This window comes from Aristolochia californica, unplaced genomic scaffold (genome assembly GCF_029961685.1).
Source record: "Aristolochia californica isolate CCGP_79_NKW_82.1479 unplaced genomic scaffold, dmAriCali1.0.hap1 SCAF_15, whole genome shotgun sequence".
Taxonomy (NCBI): Eukaryota; Viridiplantae; Streptophyta; class Magnoliopsida; order Piperales; family Aristolochiaceae; genus Aristolochia; species Aristolochia californica.
The window spans coordinates 20800535-20824970 of record NW_027181826.1 but is presented as its reverse complement, the minus strand read 5'-3'; the positions used below and the strand labels follow the sequence as shown (position 1 = coordinate 20824970).

The 24436-nt window shown below is 36.4% G+C and overlaps 3 protein-coding genes across 4 annotated transcripts; 1 reads left to right on the top strand and 2 right to left on the bottom strand.

Moving 5' to 3' along the window:
- The first annotated feature begins 1398 nt into the window (after window positions 1–1398).
- Window positions 1399–8376, top strand: LOC137951397 (ABC transporter B family member 25). Its single transcript, XM_068798016.1, has 17 exons — window positions 1399–1632; window positions 2510–2554; window positions 2643–2678; window positions 2758–2832; window positions 3499–3623; window positions 3878–3977; window positions 4056–4227; window positions 4451–4569; window positions 4648–4758; window positions 4861–5005; window positions 5172–5304; window positions 5414–5489; window positions 6039–6104; window positions 6209–6316; window positions 6777–6884; window positions 6973–7170; window positions 7911–8376. Exons 1-17 carry the CDS (start codon window positions 1567–1569, stop codon window positions 8121–8123), a joined length of 1896 nt encoding a protein of 631 aa, XP_068654117.1. The 5' UTR covers window positions 1399–1566; the 3' UTR covers window positions 8124–8376.
- An 82-nt stretch (window positions 8377–8458) lies between these two features.
- Window positions 8459–14068, bottom strand: LOC137951398 (uncharacterized). Its single transcript, XM_068798018.1, has 10 exons — window positions 13874–14068; window positions 13239–13368; window positions 12579–12717; window positions 12275–12487; window positions 10932–11070; window positions 10451–10601; window positions 10243–10352; window positions 10024–10121; window positions 9131–9200; window positions 8459–8751 (listed from the first exon to the last, which is right to left on the bottom strand). The coding sequence occupies exons 1-10, from the start codon at window positions 13964–13966 to the stop codon at window positions 8662–8664; spliced, it is 1233 nt and encodes a 410-aa protein (XP_068654119.1). The 5' UTR covers window positions 13967–14068; the 3' UTR covers window positions 8459–8661.
- Window positions 14069–14596: 528 nt separating this feature from the next.
- On the bottom strand, window positions 14597–23717 carry LOC137951548 (26S proteasome non-ATPase regulatory subunit 8 homolog A-like). 2 transcript variants are annotated; one of them, XM_068798277.1, is made up of 7 exons: window positions 23608–23717; window positions 18343–18457; window positions 17792–17870; window positions 16159–16261; window positions 15725–15988; window positions 15487–15598; window positions 14597–14974 (listed from the first exon to the last, which is right to left on the bottom strand). In XM_068798277.1, exons 2-7 carry the CDS (start codon window positions 18445–18447, stop codon window positions 14834–14836), a joined length of 804 nt encoding a protein of 267 aa, XP_068654378.1. In that variant the 5' UTR covers window positions 18448–18457; window positions 23608–23717; the 3' UTR covers window positions 14597–14833. The 2 variants fall into 2 exon arrangements, with proteins under 2 accessions (XP_068654378.1, XP_068654379.1); XM_068798278.1 differs by having other exon boundaries at window positions 14860–14974; window positions 15479–15598.
- Window positions 23718–24436: the final 719 nt, after the last annotated feature.

Sequence of the window (24436 nt, the reverse complement as noted above, 5' to 3'; positions counted from 1 at the left end):
AGGGAGCTTCATTCAAAGAATATCACGACTGCTTGAGACTTGAGGAGGCAAAGTCGTATTACAATTCAGAAACACCATCTTCGACGGAGCCTGCAACAAAGAATTTCACGAGATGTGGTAAAAATATTTTTATGTGATCAACAAACGAAGAACATCCAAGTGAGGGGGAGAACGGAAGATGAAGAATTTATATCCTCCGAAGAGTTTTTTTCGAGCCCAAAGTTTTTTTTAAATTTTTTCATCAACTACAAGCAAAGGGTGTTGGTCATTCGTTAGTTTATATTTTAATGTTTTATTTGAATTTTTTTATAATTTAATTTTTAATTAAATTTTGTTAATATACCATTTTTATTATTTAATATGGTATAATACAAAATAAAAATAAAAAGCATACTTGGTTCCGAAGGATGGATTCTCTAGTCTTGATGATAGTAGTCGCTAACCAAGTATTTGAATTGCCGATAGAATAGTCGCCATTGCGCTCGTTCTGCCTTCTGCAAGTGCTTCTGTCATTCATGGAGCAGTGACGACTTGGTTAAATACACAGGCGTTGCTCAGACAAGGGAGCCCGCCACTGTCATAACGCTAAGCTGCACCGGTAGTTCTTCTCAAAAGTGTCCAGAAGTGGCCGATCTGACGTTGGCGGACGGAAGAAGCAATCAATAGTCGATAGATGCTTTTGATTGCGCAATCAGGGTCATCGAGAATCTCTACCCCGCTTTCTGTCGAGATATTAAATTTCAAAAAGCCATGAACTTGATTCAATCCCTTTTTATTTCGGATTTGGATCCGAATCGGATTTTATACCTCCACTTTCCTTTTGCGCGTGAATCAGTTCATTTCGTGCTGTCCCTATTCTTCATTTTTGCTCTCCAGTCAATTTCTCTCTTCCAAAAACTTACTTTGGCTTACATTATCATTCAAATACCTGAGTCAATGTAGTAGGTAATTTTGATTTTTACAAACTTTGGACTGTTATAAAAGAGAGCCGACATTGTATCTTCGTAATCACCAGATGAAAATTTCAAGGGAAGGTGATAATAAGGAATTTTAGCTATTAAGATAGAGGACAAAGAAGATATACACCTGTTTTTATAATTACAATTCTTTAACAACTTTATAAAAATTCTTCTTATTTACTATAGTAAAATTTTAAAATTTGGAAAATTTAAGCTATGTCACTCCTCACGCTTCCTTGGACCAAACGACAAACTGAAGCATCGATTCATCCACCACCACCTGCTCGTTGGTCAAATAATTGATTTCCCACTTTATATCTCTTGTCTGGACATCGACCATGTAGATTCTGTTTAGATGAATGAAGAGTTATTAGAAGACAAAAATGTTTCCAATTTCAAATGCATATTGCATTTCTTTCCGGGTTTTCTACATGTGTAATTGAGCACTTGTTTTCGCCACTCGTTTCACTTTCTTGTGAATTACCCTTTGAGACGATCTTGGGGTCCCAAGGAGAAATCCTTATATAAGGGGTTGGAATCATTTGACTGGCTAAGATACTGTTTCTCTCTCTGAACTGCAACCGCAGCTCTGGGTTCTGTTTCTTCGATGGGGAGAGACTTCTCGCGGAGCAGTGGTTTGGCTAGTGGAAGAATTCCTCTTCTGAATAGAGAGGTACCCCCTTTTTTTTGTTTTTCCTGAACCAGTGCAAATCATAAATTAATGTCGTTCTCAGCAGTTATATTTTGCTTTTGGGATTTTAATCAAGAAAGAAACATGGACGACGACCAAAGTTGACTGTCTTAAATACTTCGACGTTTATTGGTTGAAGAACTTCAGTGACTTTGATTAACTGAATCGCGTTGTCTTCCTTTTCCCTTATTTCTTCTTTACTTGGGTTGGAGATTCATAGTTGAGTTTTCTGTTTCATTTATTTCATTTAGTACGACTATTTTTCAGTTCGAGTTTTGCTATCTTTGCTCTCTTCAGATGTTATCAACAGTCATCCCACTGCTATTGAAAAGCAGATCGAGGTGGGGCTCTGTCTGCTTATGGGGTAGAACTCCTACCAGTGGTTAATCGGTTACAAATTTAGTCTCAGATTTCGAGCTTGAGTTTGTTCTTAGAGAATCTTATTGCCATTGGGATTTTGAAGTCTTGCATTGAACCATTTTGGATTTGTTTGGTGGTCTTTAGAGAACTTTTGGTGTCTCATGTAGCTGTTGGTGCTAATTTTCCTTGATAAAAACTTCCGGTCAAGATAGGGCAAGCTTGTAAAACACAAGAACATCGAAAGAGTGCAAAAAGAACATCTAGAAGCATTCTGCTATAGTCTGTGGTACTTTTCAATTTCTATGTTCAGTTGGTTAAGCTTCCCTTCAACTCTTATATGACATCCTAGCTTGCCCTCAGTCCTCCACTTTGATTGATCAAACTGCCAATACTTTTACATATATTACAAAGAATATTTTACAGCACAATCTTGTTTTTCTTCTACTAAATTGACAAACAACTGGATGGACAACAAGTGCATAATAGTTTCTCTGTGTAGGTTGATGGTCAAGCTACAGATCTTGAGCAGGGTGATGCGGTCCAGGTGATTGATTTTTTATTTTGCATTTACTTTATATGCTGCAGCTTTGGTCATTTAACCCAAGGTACTGATTGTTTCGTTGATGTTTTAGCCTGCAAATGTTGGATTTGGCAGAGTTCTTCTCTTGGTAAGTGTCAGCCTGTTTGCAGTTATATTCTGTTGCAGCTCCATTTATCAGAAGGCTTAAGTATCTTCCCTTCTTGCAGGCAAAGCCTGATGCAGTCAAACTGATTTTTGCCACTGTTGCATTGCTGATAGCATCAACTACAAATCTTTTGGTTGTAAGTGTTCTTCAAAAACTAATACTTCCAGTTAACTATTATGTAGATAATATGAGTTATCTTAATTTCTTGTACAATTCCAAGTGTGTAGCAGGTGGAATCTGCTTTTCTTGTAAAAAAATTTGTGTGACCTTTTCATAACTGGCTTGAGTTTATGGTTGAGCTTCAATAAAGCCATCCTGAGCTGGTACTCAATGGTTGTAACTGTTGAACACCTATATAAGCACCATGACTGTCCAAAAGAAGGGTCTGAAACCTGTGATTAATTTTAAGTTGCCATTGCCATGAAGAGGCCAAGTTTAGGACTCCTTTAGGTTAAGATAAAGATAAGGTGTGATTAATCCTGTACAATGTCAATTGTCGGGGTTGTCTCATCATCCACATGATAAGACATTGTTGAAATCCTAATTGCTGATAGTTCTTACATTCGTCCTACTTTTGTCATTTCGATTTCATCTTCATTGTCATGGGATTTTGATCCAATTTCAATTCTGCTCCTTTGTTGGATATCACTATTAAAGACGACCATGATGAACATTTTTTAACAAAATAAATACTGTATCAGGTAGATTTGGTAAGTTCAAGCTGCTAAAATTTAATTTCTTGTATGACCTCTATGTTTTTGTGTTTTTTGCCCCTCAAAAGAGTTATCATTGTATTTTGCAGCCAAAATATGGTGGAAAAATAATAGACATTGTTTCAGGAGATATCAGAACACCTGAACAGCAAGGCGAAGCTCTAGATGCTGTCAAGCACACCATCTTAGCCATTGTGCTGATAGTAGTTATAGGGTAATTCCTTATTCCAGCATTAGTGAGATTCATGGCCTCTCTCTCTCTCTCTCTCTCGATAAATGTAATTTGTTTTCTATTAGTTGATTTACTGAAGAAAGGCATCCCCCAGGGTCCTGCAGGAAATTTGTCCTCCGGTGTCTATCATTGCTATCCCACTTATAAAAAATTTATGATAAGAATATCTCAATCATATAAGCATATTTTCATGGACCAGGATTCAGAGCTTCTGACAGAGTTTGTCTTTTTGTCAGTTCGGTTTGCACTGCATTGCGAGCATGGCTGTTTGTTTCTGCCAGTGAAAGGGTCGTTGCTCGTCTAAGGAAAAACCTATTCAGTCACCTGGTGCACCAGGTGAGGACTTATCCTTTATGTGTCAAACTTTCTCTCTCTCGTAATTTTGTGTATATGACTATCTAAGTGATTAATCAGGAAATAGCCTTCTATGATGTTACCCGAACCGGGGAGCTCCTAAGCAGGCTATCCGAAGACACACAGATCATAAAAAATGCTGCAACCACTAATCTGTCAGAGGCACTTCGCAATTTAACAACTGCATTGATTGGTCTTGGGTTCATGTTTGCAACATCGTGGAAATTAACTTGTAAGTATGGCGCACTGTTTTGCCAATTCTACTGATACAGTTCCAATTTTGTGATTGTAAAACAACTCAAAATAACTTTGTTTTGCTTGACCTTTGTACTTGCATCTCTTTGCTTGACTATATAATGCATGTGACCCACATTTTATTTGTAAATTACACCCATTTTCTGCATCATATACATATTTTTTTGGTGCATTTACAATCTTCTTTTATTGCCAATTAGTGTTGGCTCTTGCTGTTGTTCCTGCAATCTCTGTTGCTGTACGTAAATTTGGGCGGTTTCTTCGTGATCTTTCGCATAAAACTCAATCTGCTGCAGCAATTGCTTCTTCTATTGCTGAGGTAAACTGCATTGGTATAATATTTTTTGTATTATAAAAAGATAAAAGCAATAAAAAAATAAATAAAGCTTGCATGCAGGAATCTTTTGGAGCAATAAGGACTGTGAGATCGTTTGCCCAGGAGGAATATGAAATTTCACGCTATTCTGAGAAAGTGGATGAAACTTTGAATCTGGGTTTAAAACAGGCTGTAAGTTTCCTTTTCTGATGTTTCACAAATTTGGATCTCTTTAACAATGAAAGGAAAACTTTGGAAGAGTCTAAAAACATGCTACTCAATTATCTTTCACAGAAGGTCATGGGTATGTTTTCTGGAGGACTGAATGCTGCCTCCACACTATCAGTCATTGCTGTAGTGATATATGGTGCTAACTTGACAATTACTGGCTCAATGACAACTGGGGATCTGACCTCATTTATTCTTTACAGCCTTACAGGTAATCACTATCAGAAGTAATAAGTGATATTATGATTTTTGGTTAGCTGCTTCTCATAGATGGTCCTCTCTTGATGAATCATATAACTAAAACTTATCCACAAAGAATGCAACTGATGGGTGTCACACGCTGATACTCTGATTCTGTTTGTTTTCCATACCAACAGTTGGTTCATCAGTATCTGGTTTATCGAGCTTATATACAACGGCTATGAAAGCTGCTGGAGCTAGTAGGAGAGTGTTCCAGCTTCTTGATCGCCAATCGTCTATGGAAAATTCTGGAAATATGTGTCCCATAGGGTAAGATATATTGAAATGTACTGCTTTCTTTGGCAGATTTTCTCTTTCTGTATCTCTGATACTTAACTTCTCTTCTTCTAATTCATCCATATTGTTGTTTTAATGGAAGTGAAAAAGACGGTGATGTGCAGTTAGATGATGTCTGGTTTGCCTATCCTTCTCGTCCAAATAACATGATACTTAAGGTAATAATTATATCTACTTAGTTTCCTTAACTTAATATAATATCATATGTATGGATGCTGCTTCTTTTGAAGTGGTAGTAGTTTCCTTCACAGATAGTGAATCGGATGGTAGTGATGAAACAATAAAACTTGAGAAAGAAATTGGATTTCTCCTACATCATAATTGTCAAACTGGCTTGCATCAACCCATAAACACAGTAACATTATGTGCTGCTACATCTTTCATTGTTTAACTGGTTTGCATCAATCATAAACATGATAGCGTTCGTGTCAATTAACAATCCGATTTTTCCCAATTAGAAGATATAAAAGTGTTTTTTTTTCTACAGTGTCTGAAGACCTCTTTTGAGCATGAATTTTACTAGTGCCATCATTCTGCACAAAAAGTAGTCAGAAACTCATGCTGTCATGCATTTCTGGAGACATTGTTCATGATTATGAAGGACATGCTTTATCATTTAGTCATTGGTGATGCAAAAAAATTGGATGTTCATGATGCACAATTAAAATGAATTGGATATTATATAGCAAATATTTTATCAATTGCAGGGAATAACACTAAGATTGACACCAGGGTCGAAAGTTGCACTAGTGGGCCCAAGTGGTGGTGGAAAAGTATTTTCCTTACAACCTAACTATCTTGATTCGCTTTTATCTTTGCTGCCACTATACCAAACTTTTACAACGTGGTCCTCATGCTTTCCTGTTTGCTGGTGCAGACTACAATAGCTAACCTAATTGAGAGGTTTTATGACCCAATTAAGGGAAAGATTTTGCTAAATGGAGTTCCATTAGTGGAAATATCTCACAGTCATCTACACAAGCAGGTAAAGTTTGTGGCACTAAACATTTATAATATAGAGCAATTTCGCACTTTACCTGATAAGGATGGTAAAACCTAGGTCTACTGGATCATGAAACACTTATGCACAGAAATGCTTAGGGCCAAATACATCTGCAATAGAACTAAGCAATTATTCATCAAATGAAATGACAGACCCTATCTGAGATCAGTTAAGTCTCGAATAGGATCTAGGTGGGTGAATTTTGTAAAGCATGTATGTTTGTTCCCTTCTCTCATTTGACTTTCTGTATTTGCATACATAGATGGAATGAATGAGACCATGTCTTGGGGACTTTTGAATATGAATTGCAAGGTTTTACAAGTATAATTTTTTTAATAAGATAATGAAAAACGATTATGTGATATATTAGTTTATAATTTTGCATGCTTTCAACCTGTTTGTCTTTTTGGCTGATTTATTTGTTTCAATTCTGAACTTTCAGGTTAGTATAGTTAGCCAGGAACCTGTTCTCTTCAACTGTTCTGTAGAAGAAAACATAGCTTACGGCTTTGATGGCAGAGCAGATAGCACTGACATCGAAAATGCAGCTGTAAGGTTTTTGAGTATTTTAGCTCACAAATAATCCTTCCTTTAGTGTGTTTTGTTGCCTAATGGGAAATCTTGGCAATGAATTTCAGAAAATGGCTAACGCACATGAGTTTGTTTCAAAATTTCCTGAAAAATATAAAACTCATGTGGGAGAACGAGGTGTTAGGCTGTCAGGTGGCCAAAAGCAGAGAATCGCAATTGCAAGAGCTTTGCTGATGAATCCAAGAGTTCTCTTGTTGGATGAAGCCACTAGTGCATTGGATGCTGAGAGTGAATATCTGGTTCAGGTTTGCGACCGCCAACTATGAATTTTGTTCCAAACCTCTATGTATACTTGAGGACTAACAGTTTTCTTTTACTTTCAAGGCATATTGGATTCTAAAACTAGCTTAATTTTTCTTTCGTCACAACAAGATAAGAGAAAGAAACGATAATTTTATGCTTGATGGTTGGTATCATCCCCTGAGACCTATTTCCACAACCCTCATTCATAAAATTGTGATAAATCTTAAAGCCTACACACAATAGCTTGTCAGAGAAGTCAGAAATTTGTGTTTATAATGTTATGGAAAACCCTACTCAATCATGGTGGACATATTGAGTTTCATCCAATGTATAACAGATTTTATAAGTACTGATATGATACAAAGATATGTCGTCTCTCAGATTTTTTTATTGTTTTCATAATTGTTTAGTCTCTGATAGAACATCAGTCCAGTATAAAATACGTATTATCAGATTTTAATGGTCCTGATTATGTCGCAATACCATAATCGTCCACCCATGCTCAATAACAGGCTGAGCCTACTCTTGAATTCTAGAGGGATACAATGTGTTTTTTTCACAGGATATGTATGTTGGTATTGAGTTGTATGGTTTTCTTTGAATGTTATCACAAGCATATATCTAGATTTTTTTGTGAGTTTTCTAAAAAAAAAAAAAAAGAATCTTGATTTGGTTATGTGAATGAAAGGTTTAGATTAATTCAAGCATGTTAGCTAACTGTGTTTTTTTTTTCTGAACGTAGGATGCCATGGACTCTCTAATGAAGGGCAGGACTGTACTTGTAATTGCCCACAGACTTTCAACTGTTAAAAGTGCAGACACTGTTGCTGTTATATCTGACGGGCAAATCGTTGAAAGTGGTAACCATGACAGTCTCCTTAGCAAGAACGGCATCTATACTGCACTTGTCAGGCGACAATTGCAAGGAAGCAAACCCGACGAAGAGGAGAAATAAAGTAAATAATAGAAGGAATTTGGCCTTGAGCTTACCTTAACGTACTGATCGACCTCTTTATGTGTGGACGCTTTCTTTGTTATTTTTTACTGATAAAGTGGGAACATCTTTTGATCGAGGAAAGAAAACGGAGTTAAGAAGAGAGAAAAAAAAGGCCTTTAAGATTCTGATGCAAATATTTAATCTAAGTGATGAACAATGCAATGGCACAATAACTAAAGACCACCATTGAATTGACAAATATCTCCAAGCAGCTATACTGTTTAGTTATCTCTAGATCAATTTTCATGTAATTTGAATAACTTATTATATATCTTATTCTTGCATATGATATATAAGAGAAAAACGGGTGGTAACAAACGTCCCGTGTGTCATTTCTATTAAACAAAATTGGAATCTCCCAAGACAACTCAGAAACAATTTCTCACCATGTCTACATCAACCTCCCTGTTGAGAGAGTAATGCAAGCAACAAATCTCAAATATTCAACACGAAACCAGGTGGAGTCTGCCAATAAGAAAAAGGCTGCAAAACTTCCTCATCGCGTCAAAGAGCCTTGCATGGCTTGCGCTCCTTCCTCAGTCCATTTGTTTGTTTGGATGGTGCTTATGACATTTGCAATGTTACTCTTCAGAAAAGAAAAACACAGAGATATCATAAACTCAGAGATAGGTAGAATTACAACAGAAATGAGAAGGCATGGACTTCAAAATTATGAAAGAAAAAGAAAAAAGTACAAACAAATTAAAAAAAAAAAAAAAAGGCCATCATCAAGATTAGCTTGGTAAAGTCTGGAATAGAAACTGCCAACTTCCCAAGATTACCAACAAGTTATAAAAACAAGGTCAAGGCCCCAACAGTCGGTCTACCGGCATTTAAGAGGCCACTTGCTCATAAAAGAGGTTACCTATTCACTAGCTGAATATATTCAGTTTCCAAACTCAGTTCTAATGGATACAGAATTAAAAAAAAAAACCAAAATTCCACATGGGAAGTTGAAATATTACCCTCCACATTCCAAGTTTTGATCTGAGAGTACTCCAGTGCTCTATTCCAAAAACACGCTCGGTGCATCGGCTGCATGTCAAATATGAATAAAATCAAGAAAAATACAATCTATAACCTCAACTAACCGAATCAATACCATTAATGTCTGGTTCGAAATGACAACTTCAGAAATGTTGAACTCCTTGACAGACACTTTTTAATTCGTGATATTTAGTTCTAAGACAAGGTGTCTTTATAAATAAGTTTCATAAGTGATTTATTTTTAATTAAAAACTTTAGACTCTATGGTATGAAATTTAAGTGAAAATTGCATGCAGAAAGAACCCTGATTCACCTTCAAACCACATAACTATATTTGCATTTGATTGTAGAATTTGGAAGTAAAAGATGACTACTTGATAACACAGACATTAAATTATATATAGAAGGATTATTTTTATTTTTGAAATAGGACAAAGAGGCATTTTGACACCCATCTTAGAATATGACCTCCTATAAATTAACAGTGGTCGTATATGACATGGTACACATAGGCAAGTACACATCTAATTAATGCAATGAATTTTTTTCTCTTGAATGTTGAAACCCACTACCCTCTTGAAACTTGAACTCAAGACCTCGCACAAATAACCCTCTCATGTGGCCTATTGAGAAAGGCCCAATTAACGCCATGTAATTCTAGAGAATAATCTCGAAAATATACATATTCTTTAGATGCCACAAAACCAAAAACAGTTATTACACTCCCTCTGAAACTTCCAAGAAGGAAGTCTACAACAGATCAATCAGCAATATCATGATCCTGTTCAATATGATGTTTTATCATTTTTTAGTGTTGAATGATAGTACATCTTTTACCATGATGAAAACAAAAAACTACAGCAAGATTTACCTCACAATCACAGTCTGATTCATTTGGTCCATCTTACAGTCAAACAGCTTTGTGGTTATTGCCTTGACTACCCAAAACTCAACCTCGTCATCTGTAATCTGTTGACAACCACGGAGTAAACAAGGTAAACAGGGATATAATAATGAAATGCTTTCTCAAAACAAAAACAAAAAAAAAGTAAAAATGAAAACTTTCAAAAACTATAGGTTTGCTGCATACACGGAGTGCATCTTTAATGGCAGCATATGGAATTTCACCAGATTCATCCATCCCAAGATCAGCCAACGACATTAACCTCATCTTTGTTATACAGTCCTCATGGACCAAACCTGTGGAGAACATTTGTTATATATAGACCAAAATGATTTGAAAAGCTAAAAGAATATAATAGAAATGAATAAAGTGGATGATGATAAATAAACCATACCATAACTTTTCAGTAAAGTAGAGTTTGCAGCATGAAAATCTAAATAGGCGTCCAGCCTTTGTGTTAGGAAAATCTTCAGAAGCTGATATACTAATGCATACTTTGCATCTTTTTCTAATTGCCCAACAGCTGGCATTTCCAGCAAATCACACTGCAGGAAGTACAAGATGAATGAGCAGGGCTCCCTAACCAGATGAAAATTAGAAAAGTAGTTACTGTTGCACGAGAAATTTTTGTCAAAACTAGAATGTGCATATATCTAAACCTCCAGAAGCTCCTTACACCGAGAAACAAGAAATGCGGTGTATTTTTCAAATTATGATCAGTATCTAACTCATTTTTTTACCTTCTCCATTAAAGCAATAAGAGTTATTTGGGTAACTTAGAACGTAACTTTCTAGAATCCTATAAATGGAATGAATAGAGGAAAATAATACCATATACTGTGCATTTTTAACCACAAGTGAAAGTTCAAAAGTACCTGAAACATGTCAGGTGCCTTCACAAATTCTATAATGGCCCGTGCAGCTTCCTCCTTGGCTTCACTCATCGTATATGCATCCTCCCCTGAGAAAGTTGCTAAGTATTTTGCCAAAAAATTGAACAAATCTTTTCCTGCGCTGCAAGTTGACAATGAAATCGATTTAAGAGCCAAATGAAATTATCCTTGAAAAGTAATTTGATATTTTAAAAAAATCAGCTTATTCTTGATATTTTCAGACGTGATAGATCATTTTGCTTCTACAACACAAGATCATTGCGGTCTGCTTCACTGCAGAAAAGGGTCTAATAACCATTCCTTTTTGAGATAATCAGCAGACAGTTACTTCCTAGGAGATAAAAAATTTAGGAAGGCCCAATTCAGCAGGCATGAACAAGAATAGGAAACCCAAAGGGTTGGCTTCTCTTGACATGTGGATCCTGGACAGTTAGCAGATATCTCAGATCCAGGTCGAATCAAAGACTCGATTTCATCACTGCCCAGATGATGGTGTTCATCTCTTTTTGTCGACGATCTATGTTATTGAAAAAGCCTTTGTTCGTAAAGTAGAAGAATAGGGATTTCAAGTATTTTATTTTATTTAGTGAAATAACAGACAGAGAAAAGTCAGATAATTTTTCCTATAGAAATGTCTTATCTCCTATCAATATTTTCCATCTGTCCTATACATAGTTGAAGGAATTAAACCCCATCCTCAACTAGACAGTGTTTATATTCCTACCAAACCATCTTTTCCACCACTACACCTTCCCTTTTTCTTTCTCTTCGACTCCCTCCTTATATAGTTCACTCACACAGCTTGTGCAATTTCCTTCCAAATTTATTTCCAATTTATTTCTATTACTAAAGTTGCTCACCCAACATAGACAGGGATTTTCCACATAGGATTAGAGAAGTCAAGCTTCAGTGATCTTAACATGGAGGACAACTTTAACACCTACCTAACAAATTACAAAGAATGCAGAAGGTAATGTTTGCAGAAGTTACAATTTGGATTACAATGATCAATAGCCTGAGTGTAAGGAAGAAAAACAGGATCATATTGAAGTTGTTTTATGAAACAGGAAAAATAATTTCACATGCTCCAAGTTCACTTAACACCTTGTGTTGAACAATCCTTACTCTAGTTTAAGTCTAAAGTTCATTTTTATAATCGAGACTTCCCGTGGTTTGACTTCAGTTAAATTGCGATTCCACTCAGTCAATCTTCTCTATACATAACATTTCAACGAGTAAAATCCCGCCATATATGAGTGAGAAAGAGAAAAGAGATGACAGGAAAAAAGCCTAAATTAGCTACATTACAGAGAAAAAAGTTTTACCTCTTATTTTCCCTTAAGATATTAGAAATTGAGAGGAAGAGTTCTCTCTGATCCAAAGTTCCTATATTCCACTCCTTCAAGAAACCATCCATCTTCTTGAAAGAAGGTATTATGTGCTCGGTAACTTTACCATTGACCGCCAATTGAAGAGCTTTAGTGTAAACAAAAAATCGGCTGTAGGGGTTTTCCAATTGGTTGTAAAGATTAAACAAGCTGCATCACGAGAAGAAGCCGTCAGATGAAAGAACGAGAGCAGTACAACTTACAAGAAGTACAACTTACAAGATAAAAGTTAGAGTATTACATCTTCAAGCGCAACGCAGGTTTATCGTTTGGCTGCTGGGTGACCTTGGCAGAAATAAGCTTCGCCATCTCTAAGGCTTCATCCAAAGTCTGTGCTTTAGTGACAAGATTGCAGATAATAGTGAAGATGCACTCCAGGTCTAAGACCACAATCACAAATAACAAGCTTTGGTTAGTCCACAAGATGACTACTAGTATTAATCATATCTGTGTGGACAGACAGGCTCATCGGTAAAAAAATTATGCACCACTTTCATCTTGTGGGTTACAATTTACTTGGAATGGCTTCCAAACAATGAAATGAGAATAATTAGAATACTTGAAGCACCATGAACCAGCCTTGGCCTTCGTACCACGTCCAAGTAATTCCAGCCACTTCAATTTTTATAAGGAAGCGAAAGATAAATCCTCATAAGTGGCAATGTTTTACATGGTCAAACATATCAGCTTCATAATGACTATTAGCTACCCGCTGATTGAGCATGAATTAGCTAGATATGCCAATGCTGTCAGAAACATGTTACGCAATAAATCTACGGAGATAATCAACAACTTGGCACATGTAAATACATCTATCTTAGGATTCCAAGGCTTGTCTGCAAGGCCTAAAATTCAGTAGTCTACCATAACCAAAAGAGTTAAAGAGAAAGAGAATTGCTACCTTTCTCTGAAACCCTTGAACATACAAGGTCAGCTGATGTGAGCATCAGAGAAGCCAGATCCAGCCATCTACCCATAACCATGAATTCCTGCGCTTCAACATATAGTCTAGAGACCTGAGGTTCCGCAACCTGTCAAAACGAAAAGGTATGCTGTATTAATCCGCTTTAGACTAAGCATAAGTCTACCTCCATCGTTCATAACGAGGTAGGTAGCATATCATCAATCAAAAACTTCTCACAAGCACCTCGGAGTTAATCCAGTGAACCACCTAAAACGGTGGGCAGCCAAACGGTACAAGAGTTTACACCTTTTAAGTAGAAAGCGAATAGAATCACTCAGCTTTTTCTAAATTAAACATAAATTGTCGACCAGAAAGAGACAAAGCTCAACAACAGACCAATAGGTGGACGACCAGTGTATTTTGAGCCGAATACTGTGAGATAAATTAGAAGCATCGAACCAGCAAGCAATGGAAGAAATCTACAAACAAAGTTTAAACAAATTTGATTCGGAGCTATCCCTAATTTATCGTATCTCGGAAAAAAATCACCAGGGCTTAGAAACAATTTCAACATGACTGAAAAAAAAAAAAACTTTTATGCCATACAAAAAGTTGGAGATGAAATCGAGTACCTCCGGTCCAGCGTCGGCCCAGGCGAGGTCAGCCGTGAAACGAACGACAGCGAGCGCGGGATCCTCCTCTGAAGTAGGTACAATCGTCGCCATGACCGCAAACCGAAGCAAGGGCGAGAATGGAAGACCTGGGCAGAGGAACAAAAAGGTAGGCCCTGGCTTCCGAGCTCGGCCTCTGAGAAGAGATAGCAGTTCACCTTCCACGCCTCTAGGTTTTTGGAGGCGCTTATTACAACCGATGATGGGCTGTACTCTCAAGACGTCCATGGGCCGTGTTTAGTGGCACTTAGTCGGCTAGCAAATCATTCCAACTCAGCTAAAAACAAAACTCGGTTTAATTAAGTTTTTAATTCCAAACTCGGCTTATCAGCTTATGAGTTAACTCGTTAGCATAGATATTTTTACAAAAATACCCTTTACTCTAATTGTTCTCGTCGCGCTTTCTCTTCTATAAATTTGTTCTCCATTAACGGTAAGAGAGAAGCAATGGAATGACTACTCAGACCAACTTTCTCAATCTCATCTGCCAATGGATAACCAAGAGCAAAGACAGAAAGATCCACTCTTCTTTTCTTCCGTGCCTAGAAAGTAGTATTTGGAAAGGGAAGAATAGTGTCTTTCAGCCAGATTGAAGGAGAAGCAGGCGTCCAAGTTGGTTTCCGAGAGCAGATCAGAAAATCATGGTGGAGACTAAATGGCTGATCAGAGAGTTGCATCAGAGGGTACGACTACAACATACTTTTACCCAAATGGTTACAGGTTTCAACAGTTCTTTTTCTTTCATCCCCGAAATAAAAATTTTAAGAGAAGGATTCAACTCGAAGAAGTTCACAATCCATATTGAGACAAAAGACAGCGCAACCAAATGGTAGACTGATGAATAAATCTGATCAGGCTCAACGTTAATAGGAGGTAAGTTGTTGCAGTTTGTCAATGGATCTTCAAATAAAATGTGGCTGGCTACACAATCCGTTCCAACTCCCGTGCATAACTGAGTGTCTGGTTGATGAGTTGGAGTGATGGTATCTCCTTGCAGGGTACTGTCTCTTTTGCCTTTTGGAAAATTACCGAGCCATCCTTTATCTCCCACTCTGGGTGCTCCTGTAAGCAATCAACATGACAAAAATGATCTAACATCATTCATATGCAAAAACAGTCAATTTGAAATGTTACAAGACTTATATGTGCAAAGAAATTTCTTCTTAATTACTGGTACTGCCAGAACTGAAAGTTAAGGCCATTCTACACATTTCACTTCAGAACCTTCATTCTTATCAACAGAAAAACACAATGGCAATCACAGGAAACATCCTACATAATAAGATGATGCCTAAGAAATAAAATTTAAGATAAAAGAAAAATCTAGATTCAGATGCCCTATCATTTTCTGGAAATCATTGAAGAAAAAGAAAAAAAGAGAGATCGGATATGCATTAAAGTTATACAAAGCAACAGCAGAAATGGTGGGAAGGTGCAATAATGGGACTAATGGGAAGCATAACTAACCCACAGATAAATAAATAAATAAATAAAAGAGTAAGATATGCTGTAGAAGCACAAAAGTGAACGGACGACAAAACAATAAAGCTGTGACATGTTCATTACTGCAGTACCACTCCAATGTAATCGGCTAATTCTTGGTCAGAGGAGAACATCATGATCTGCTTGGCATCAGCAACAGAAAGGTAATCATACGCCCTTTCACTGCAACCAGCAATTTCATCTCTGCAAAGAGAGCAGAAAATTGTAATAAGATTTTCTATACACCAGTGATATCTCAAGAATATTGCATATGTTAAGCATCCAAATTTAAGCAGAAAGATATTATCCAGCACAAATATGAAGTATCACCTGACTGTCTTAGCAAGGAGATCCATGAAATACACATAAGTTTCATGTGGAACAGTCTGCCTTGCACTCAACACACGGTTGTAAGCACCTTCCATGAAGGACTGCTCCAACTCTACAGCATGCTTGATGTAAGGGTTCTCTAGTGCACTTGCTGGAAGCAGCTCTAGTTCAGTGTGGAACTCCGCAATTCTATTTTGAACAAGGAGTCTCAGAAGGTTCAGGCCCAGAATTGGATACTCTTGAGGAGAGGATGGTATTAATCCACTGTACCAGTAACGGCCAAAAGGAGAATTTATAGTGAATATAATAACTCTGTCACTAATAGAATTATAACTGTTGATCTTAAAGCTTTATAACAGGGAGTAAATAAAAGGAAGAGAAAATGAAGTAATATAAGTTTTTGGGGTGTTAAAATGCAAATAGTAGAAAACTACCAGGTGTCAGTATAATAAGGTTTAAGCTGGAAGAAATCCCTCTCAAAAGCATCTTGGTCTTCGGTTTTCACACTAAGAACAACAGCATGTTCATAGATTTCCCCTGCAGATTTACCAACAATTAGAACTAAACACGAAATACATAAAAACTCACTGAAAAAATAGAATAGCTCCAGATGTGTTCAACAATACATAACAAGAGGTTCTATCAATTCTTAATTTCAATAGAGAACTTACAGAATTTAAAACAAAGAAAGAACATGATCTCGTTTTTTTTCTTTTTTTTTTTCATCACCATTTCAAAAAAAAAAAAAAATGATCTCTTTTTTTCAGAATAACTGCATCAGGTCTTATTAAATGATAAAGCACAGAGGAATCAGATGGGATGAGTCCAAAACAATTCCCAAATGGCTGTCATATGATGAGGCAATAGAACCTTGTCTACATCATACAAGTTGAATCAGGCCTGGTATGCATCATGACAAACAAGATATGGAAGGGCATCACACAGTGATCCCCGAAAACCCCCCAAGAAGTTTGACCAGCTAGCAGACTCAGTTAAATAGCCATGATAAGTTCTGGCAACATCCTAATTCAACAAATTCTGACAACAATTAATTTCTAGAATAGACGGTTCATGTCACAGATTCCAGAACTGATCAATGATCTGGTTCAGTACCTAACTTAAAACAGTTCTGAATTAGCTAAGCATATCAAATTTATTCCAAAGGACAATAAGTGAGCATCCTAGAAGCATTCAAAGTCTGGCAAGTGCACACAACCTAGAATTAGTGAGATTGTAAATAACAAGTTTCCTTTCAATGCGCATATAGGCAATGGCTCATTATGCACGCAGGCAAGCACACGAACACACCCCACCACCAACAACAACAACAACAACAATATCAATAATAGCAGCAGCAGCTACAACAACAACAACAACAATCATAATAAGAATGATAATGATATGATGATGACATGCCCACACCCTAAACCACCATCACCACCACCTACAACAACAATAATAGCAACAACAGCAACAAAAACAACAACAATAACAATCATAATAAGAATGATAATAATAAAATGATAACGCACACACACAACGACAACAATAACAACAGTAATAGCAGCAACAGCAACAATAATAGTTATAATAAGAGTGATAATGACACGATGATGATGACGATGTGCACTACATGACTGTGATCCAATATTTGAAAAAGTTTTCCACAGTTTACCATTAACTCAAGAAAGTAGATGTTGCTCTTGTTTCATAATATTGAGTGGTTTTTACTATTGAGCAAAAATATAGGAGATAAAATAATGCACATACAATTTACACCCATCTCCACATCAGACGTTCCAAAGGATTCAAGTGATCACAACAGGTAAATCTCTAATGGAAGTTAGATTATAATTAATTTAAGTAAAAACCACCACTTTTTTTTTTTTTTTTTGCTGCCTAAAACTACGAGAATTCCAAAGGAGAGGATAATCAACACATTTTGCACTTTCTACCAAGGCTACAATGTCTGTTATTTCTTTTCCATATTTTGATGAAATATATGATATATCAATTTCTTAGATAAATCAAGAAAGCAGAGTAAATATCACTATGCCAGATTATTACGTGCTAGAGTCAGTTCCTGAACTGCATTAGGCGTTTTGTAGAATAATGGCGGAAGGCTTGGAAATTCTGTCAACAACACCTGCAGGGTAATAAAATGTCCAAGAATAAAAAACTGAGACCACTACAAAATAAATTTATTGAAACAAAAGCAGAGGAGACATACATATGTCCATTTGATCAATTGGAATGATGACTAAGAATTAAACTCAAACAACTAAAAAGATTTCAAGGGACTAATGTAGCAAAAACTTAAATATGGGAAAACATTTTGCCTCCATGAATTGCTAAAAGGAATAATGAGTACCATTTGCATCCAACATTATTAGTTTATATAAACCTAAAGGGTGTTCAAAGGAAGATGGCACTAAACAGGTCCACATTTGAATATACTAGCATAAAGATGATGTTTCACAGGTTTTCTATCATTCTTCTTATCCATGTCCTGACAGCCATATACATGTGTGAACAATATCTCAACACCATGAAATAGATTAAAAGAATGCATGCATCAGGAGTTAAAAGAAGGTGAGGTAGTTAGGTTTGGATCATACCTTGAGCTGCGAAAGGAGTCTTTTGCAGGTTTCAAAATCGTTCCGGACAAATGCCGCTTTAAATCGCTCAAAAATCTGAGAAACTTCAGTAAGCTTTGGATCCATTTTGAGTGACCTGGAATATATAAAATAAAACAAAACACGTACATTTTACACCCATCCCCACATCATAAGTTAAAAGGAGTCGAGTAATCACAACAAGTAAATTCCTAATGAAAGTTAGGTTCCTCAAAATTGCTACTTAAACAATAACTCTAACAGAGAGGATAATCAGCACAGTTGCACACTCTGCCAACACTATCATGTCTGTTATTTCAAAGCCCATTAATATACTGCAAGTAGGAAACATCGATTCCGTGTGTTTCTCAAAATGGGATATTACGGCTCTTGTTTTTTCTTATTTCTTTGATTTATTTGAAACAGCATGGCTCAATAATATCACTCCTTTTATCTCCAGATTCATCAGAAAAAGAGTAAGAACCGTAATATCCCATTTTCATCCTAAATCAAAATTTCACTTAAATCAAAGTTTTGGTTTAAAAATAATTTTATTTAAATTAGAATCCTAAAGGACTCTAGAATTCAAATATTTTATGATAGACATTATTGGAAAATGAATTATGTATGAGTGAACACAGAGGTTATTGAAGACAATAGTGAAGAGTTCCTTGAAATACAGAAATGAAAAATCAAACCATATTTCCGTGTGCATCCAAACAAGAGAAAAGCAACACCTTTTCTTTTCTCTCCATAGTTATGTTGCCCAACACAATGAAATCTTTGACATGAGAAGCTAAGTAATTTTTATATTTGGATGTAAGGCTGCATATGATTCTATTCACATCCTGGGATGCAGAATATTTGGACTGTCTTACTTCTAAACCATTTGCAGATACTGGTAGAGGATCTCTTACATTAAGAGCTAATGTCAAGCCGAAAAAATAGTGAAAAATGTCGTAAGTATGTTAGACCACTGATTACTAAGGTTTGAGCATTTTGGATCGTCTCGCAGAGTAGAAAAAATAGAACAAATGAAAGCTCTGTAAAAGGCATTGAAAAAATGCTAAATCATCGTTCACCTTTATTAAATTCTGGGATCAATAGTATTTGTCCTACACCCTGGTACTGTTTGCATTTTGTTTTGGCTATTACAATTCTCTTCATTTTCATTGTTTACATACATTTACTTTCTGAAGATTAGTTTACTTGCCCTAACATTCTAAATGGTGATGTGTCAATCTTTGACAAGGCTCAGGGAGAAAAAGCTGGTTCTCCAGTTCTTTGAAATCCAGGGCTTAGTATTTAGGACCAAACCCAACAAGGTTTGGAGCCTCTTTTGGACCAATCTACTGGTCCAGTTGCTGCATTTTGCCTTCTGTTACTGGATCCAGAACTGGTCAAGTAGTCAATTAGCAAACTAGGGTTTAATTTTGGTATTGACATCTGATGATTACAGTTCTTAGGCCTACAATGCTGCTTCTAATGTCAGATTGACCACTTGAATCTGAAGAGTAATAAGAGATCGATATTCACTCAAGACAACATGGTGAAAGTAATAACTGTTGGGTACAGGAGGAACAATCTTCTCAGCATTAAATTGTTACCAATAGATGTGTCAGAAACTGTTTCAAATGTTCTGAGTGGTTGAATTTCAAGACCTCACTCTTCCTCTTTCAAAAATATCAGTCTTTCTCTTCTTATTTTAATTCAAATAATTTCTTGTCCTTGAATAAATTCATAGTCTCAAGTGAGCTAACAAGTTATCTGTTAAAATATCAGTTCAGGGTATTTTGGTCATTTCTTATATTGTGTTTGTTGAAGAGCAAGTATGAAAGAGAGAACCTTATCCAAAAGAGAGAGATGAGGGAAGTGATATGGTAGAGTACTTTGGGGAGCAACTGCAAGGCTTTACATTTATTGTCAACGGGTGGGTGCAGACTTACGGGTCCCGCTGTGTGAAGCCACCTATCATCTATGTTCATGTGAGCCGCCCCAAGGCCATGACTGTGTTCTGGTCCTCGATGGCTTAAGAGCATGACCTCTCGCCCCACGAAGGGCATGTTGACAGGTCCTCTCACCATCCTCAACTGGTCCTTTGTCAGAAATATCCAACCTAGGTTTGAGACTTGCTATCAGATTGCATTGGCCATCAAGGATGAAGTTGAGGATCTTGAAAAGGCTGATATTCAGGTCTTTCAAATTGACGAAGGTGCTTCGAGAGAAGGTCTTCCTCAAAGAAAATCAAAGCAACGCCTACACCACTACTTTGAAGTGTGGGAGTGTATTCAACATCTAGCTCGAGTCAAGTTTTTTATTCGTCATCCAATAGGTGATTTGTGTTTGAGCTATGAATAGTCTCTTTGTTGTGCCCTATAGTTTGGCCATTTTTTCACCTTTAAAACTGAGAGAAGTGTGTTTCAGACTATGACCCGTTTGACAGGTGTATTGAGTTTTATCATATGGCTAGGAGTGATTTACTTCTCTCATATTGTGTTTTGTCCAAGTTGGGTCTCTATGTCTTTTTTATCCCTAGCTTGAGGGGGAGAAGTAGAAGAAGAAATACAATAAAGAGGTATTTTGTTCCACATGTTGTGATAATTTTATGTAACAAAAATATTCAAGAAAGGGGAAAACAAAATATGAAGATTTTGTATCTATGAATAATTTTTTTCAACAAAAGAATATTGAAGATATAATTTTTTTTTCCTTGCAAGTTGATGTTATAAACTTCAACTTAAGGGGGAGTGTTGAAGAGCAAGTATGAAAGAGTCTTACGTTACTCTAATAGAAAGAAGTCTCACAGAGCCAGAATTAATATTGCAGAGTCTAAGAGGAGTCTCACAGGTGTAGGTCTCACAGAAGAGTCTCAGTTAAAGGTGTTTTAGTTATGTTAGTCTTCTATTTATATTTAGTTGTTTAATTATTCTAGGACTTATGTTTAAGTGTTAGACTTTGGGTGTAACTGAGCCAAAGGTAATTTAATTGTGATTGGAATCTACTTGTTTCCTCAATTATAAATAAAGGTTCATTGTGCTTGAATTACAACAAGCTGGTGAAGTATTAATTTTTTCCAAAAATCCAACAGTACTCTATCCTAGCTTATGTTTGTTGGATAGACAATGTTTTCATATGCATGTGGTTCAAGTTTCATTCGATTTAGAGCTGTATTTTAGGAGATATATGATTTCATGTATGAAGGGTATTTTTATCCTTTTTGTAATTATCACTTATAAATCCTGAAATAAAAAAAGGAAGTTCATGCCTTTCTAGAGCGAACTTCAATGCAGCCAAGGCTGCTTGCTTCCTTCTTCTTTTCCTCTCTTGTTTCTCTTAATTTTTATTATCTATTCCAACGACAATAAAAAAGATTAAAAAAATAAACTTGCTTACTTTGCTCTACAGAGAAACCATAAAACAGCATAGCATAGCAAAAGACCGGGCGTTGTCTGCCTTAGATTTGCTCACTTTGCTCTACAGAGGAATCATAAAATAGAATAGCAGAACAAAAGACCAGCCACTGCCTGCCTCAATGGCCAACCTAGTGGATTCCACCAGTGACAAAATAGACTTGCTTACTTTGCTCTAAAAAAACCAAAAAACAGCACAGCAGAACAAGACACCGTCTGCTGTCTGCCCCAAAGGCTACCCTAATGGATTTCACCAATGACCTTTTGTGGGAGCTAAGATTTTCCATGAGGGCCTCCTGTCAAAGTGTTTGCAGCATCTGATTTGTCTTCAATGGATAAGATACTCAAAATTCAGTAAAATAAGAAACAGGAAAAACTAGAAGGCAAGCTAAATCTGTCAATACAAGTTCATCTAGCTCATTTCTCGGCATCTCTCCTCCTCTTTTTCTCCCTCAACAATAGCCGAATCAGATTTGGACCTCAAAAAGGCAAAACCGTTCTCTTGTTCCCCTCCAAGACATTTTATCTCCAAACAACCTTCTGTATTCTCGTTACCTATGTGGGTCTCTTCCACGATACTTGAATTCTCTATGTTTCTTCTTCCCAGCATTTATATTCATTCAAGCCATTGGTAATAGTAGGTCTAGTGCATATCCTGAAGAACTTTTTACCAACACTCCACTTAAAAATGTCAGAGACAGTTTGTCTCCAAACTGACTTTGGTATTCTCATACATACTTCTTTTTACCAACTCTCCATGATAGCTAAATTAGTCAGGCAAGCCTCTCTTGTCCTTTGAAACCAGTTACATATTGAAAACGAGCATTATAAGTATACAAAATTCTCAGTCATTTTCTTTCTATTTGAGAACAATTTCTTAATCAATTCCCTAGAACAACTCATAATAAAATGGCCAAACAAATGCATATGCAACACAACTAAAAACTTTAGTTAACTTAATAGAAGTGAAACCAAGTTAGCACGAGTTACATTGTCCTGTGGGCTAGAAGTAAAATTTAACCATGACTGGTTTTTGTGTAAATTGAAGCAAAAACAAGCACATGTTTTACTCATGACAGGCATAGGCAACATGAGAGCCTTAGGAGGAAAAATCAAAGACGAGCACAAATTGAATATAGAAAACTGAAACTGAATTGGGTGATCAAGAGGTCTGGAATCTTGTTTGTCTCCCTTCCAGATTCATCAACAAATTATATGGCTACAAGAATTAGACCCATGTCGATTTTAGGCTTAGTCTAGACTTCTAACTGGAAGATGCATGAAAGATGAAGTTTTAATGAAATTGGAGCAGTCTGCAGGTGCCCATAGTGGAAGAATATCAATTCCAGCTGATGCATTCGACAACGAAATATTAAGTCCCAGACCCAAGCACATGCAACAAAAACAACTACAACAAATTACAGTGGAAAGAAGCCTAACAGCGTATGCAGAGAGAGAGAGGGATTGTATGGCTCTAGTCTTTCAAATAAATCCTCTGCATTGCCTTTGACTTCCTAAATTAGCAAGTAAGACTAAAAATTACTAAAAACATTGGGAAAATAGAGAAATGTCGGATCACAAGAGGGAAAATCGTGTCTGAAATCTGAATTTTTTGTGCTCCATAGAGGCACAAGATTGCGGCCCCTTCTCCTGCTTTGCAAATCATGTCTTGGACCTGATTTCTGGAGTTCCGTCAAAGGTTATCCACAACGCAAGCTTCTCCATTTGACGGTCATTCAGATGTTGGATGGAAACAAGGGAAAGGAACCAATATGCAATCTCCATTGACAATGACGAGAGATCGAGATTTCACTGACGAGAGCGAGCGAGCGAAAGAGTGAGATAGAGAGAGATGTACCTGCAGCTCGTTGAAGACTCCTTCGTCTAAGGAGGGTATTCGGCACAGCGAAAGGAGGGCAGTGTCTGAAAGAAAGGGCTTTCTTTGATTCCAAACAGCTGACAATAGCTTTCCTTCACTCTTTCTTACGTTTTTCTTTCATTTCTGTGTTACCACACTTCCCTAAAGAAAAAACCAGAAAATGTTATAAAATAATATAATTAAATTAAATTAAAACAATAAACAATAAAGTTCAATATTTAAGTATTATCTAATTGATTCGCTTAGAAAATATGGTGATAGATAAAAAAAATGATAAAAAAGCATAGTTTGTATACGACGGTGAACAACTTAAAACTGAATCCTGTGTCATCGTTCTCGGACCAATCCGACCCATTCAATTTTTTCCCCTTTAATTACCGTCCAATTGATCCTCAAACGTTACAACTTAGTAGGGTGCTAAGCCCGAACCTTTTTATATTCGAATCGAGTATTGTCTCGAGCCTAAAATTGTTATCGAACTCGAACCCAAAAATTTTAACCGAACTCGGACCTCAACATACAATTAAAAAATTTCAAAAAATATATATCAAATAAATTATATATAAAATTATACATACATTTTACGTAAAATTGGGCATGAACTCTACATAAAATTAGGCATAACCTATATATATAATACATGTATAAGATTGAGGCATAACCTCTTCTTAAAATTGAGTATAATCTATGTATATAATACCTGTATAAAATTCGGCATAACCTCTACTTAAAATTAGGCATAATCAATATACATAATACATGCATAAACACTCCATAAAATAGTTTAAACACTTCATACACTGCATAA

Excerpts from the sequence above, each read along its gene's own strand:
- LOC137951397 (XM_068798016.1), top strand. The coding sequence starts at position 1,567 with ATGGGGAGAGACTTCTCGCGGAGCAGTGGTTTGGCTAGTGGAAGAATT. Across the intron at positions 3,978-4,055 it reads TCAGTCACCTGGTGCACCAG|GAAATAGCCTTCTATGATGT; the intron begins GTGAGGACTTAT and ends GTGATTAATCAG. Across the intron at positions 5,490-6,038 it reads CAAATAACATGATACTTAAG|GGAATAACACTAAGATTGAC; the intron begins GTAATAATTATA and ends TATCAATTGCAG.
- LOC137951548 (XM_068798277.1), bottom strand. The coding sequence starts at position 18,447 with ATGGATCCAAAGCTTACTGAAGTTTCTCAGATTTTTGAGCGATTTAAA. Across the intron at positions 15,989-16,158 it reads CCTTATTATACTGACACCTG|TGGATTAATACCATCCTCTC; the intron begins GTAGTTTTCTAC and ends TTACTGGTACAG. Across the intron at positions 14,975-15,486 it reads TAGCCGATTACATTGGAGTG|GAGCACCCAGAGTGGGAGAT; the intron begins GTACTGCAGTAA and ends GATTGCTTACAG.
- LOC137951398 (XM_068798018.1), bottom strand. The coding sequence starts at position 13,966 with ATGGCGACGATTGTACCTACTTCAGAGGAGGATCCCGCGCTCGCTGTC. Across the intron at positions 12,718-13,238 it reads TTCAAGGGTTTCAGAGAAAG|ACCTGGAGTGCATCTTCACT; the intron begins GTAGCAATTCTC and ends TTGTGGTCTTAG. Across the intron at positions 10,602-10,931 it reads AGGCACCTGACATGTTTCAG|TGTGATTTGCTGGAAATGCC; the intron begins GTACTTTTGAAC and ends TACTTCCTGCAG.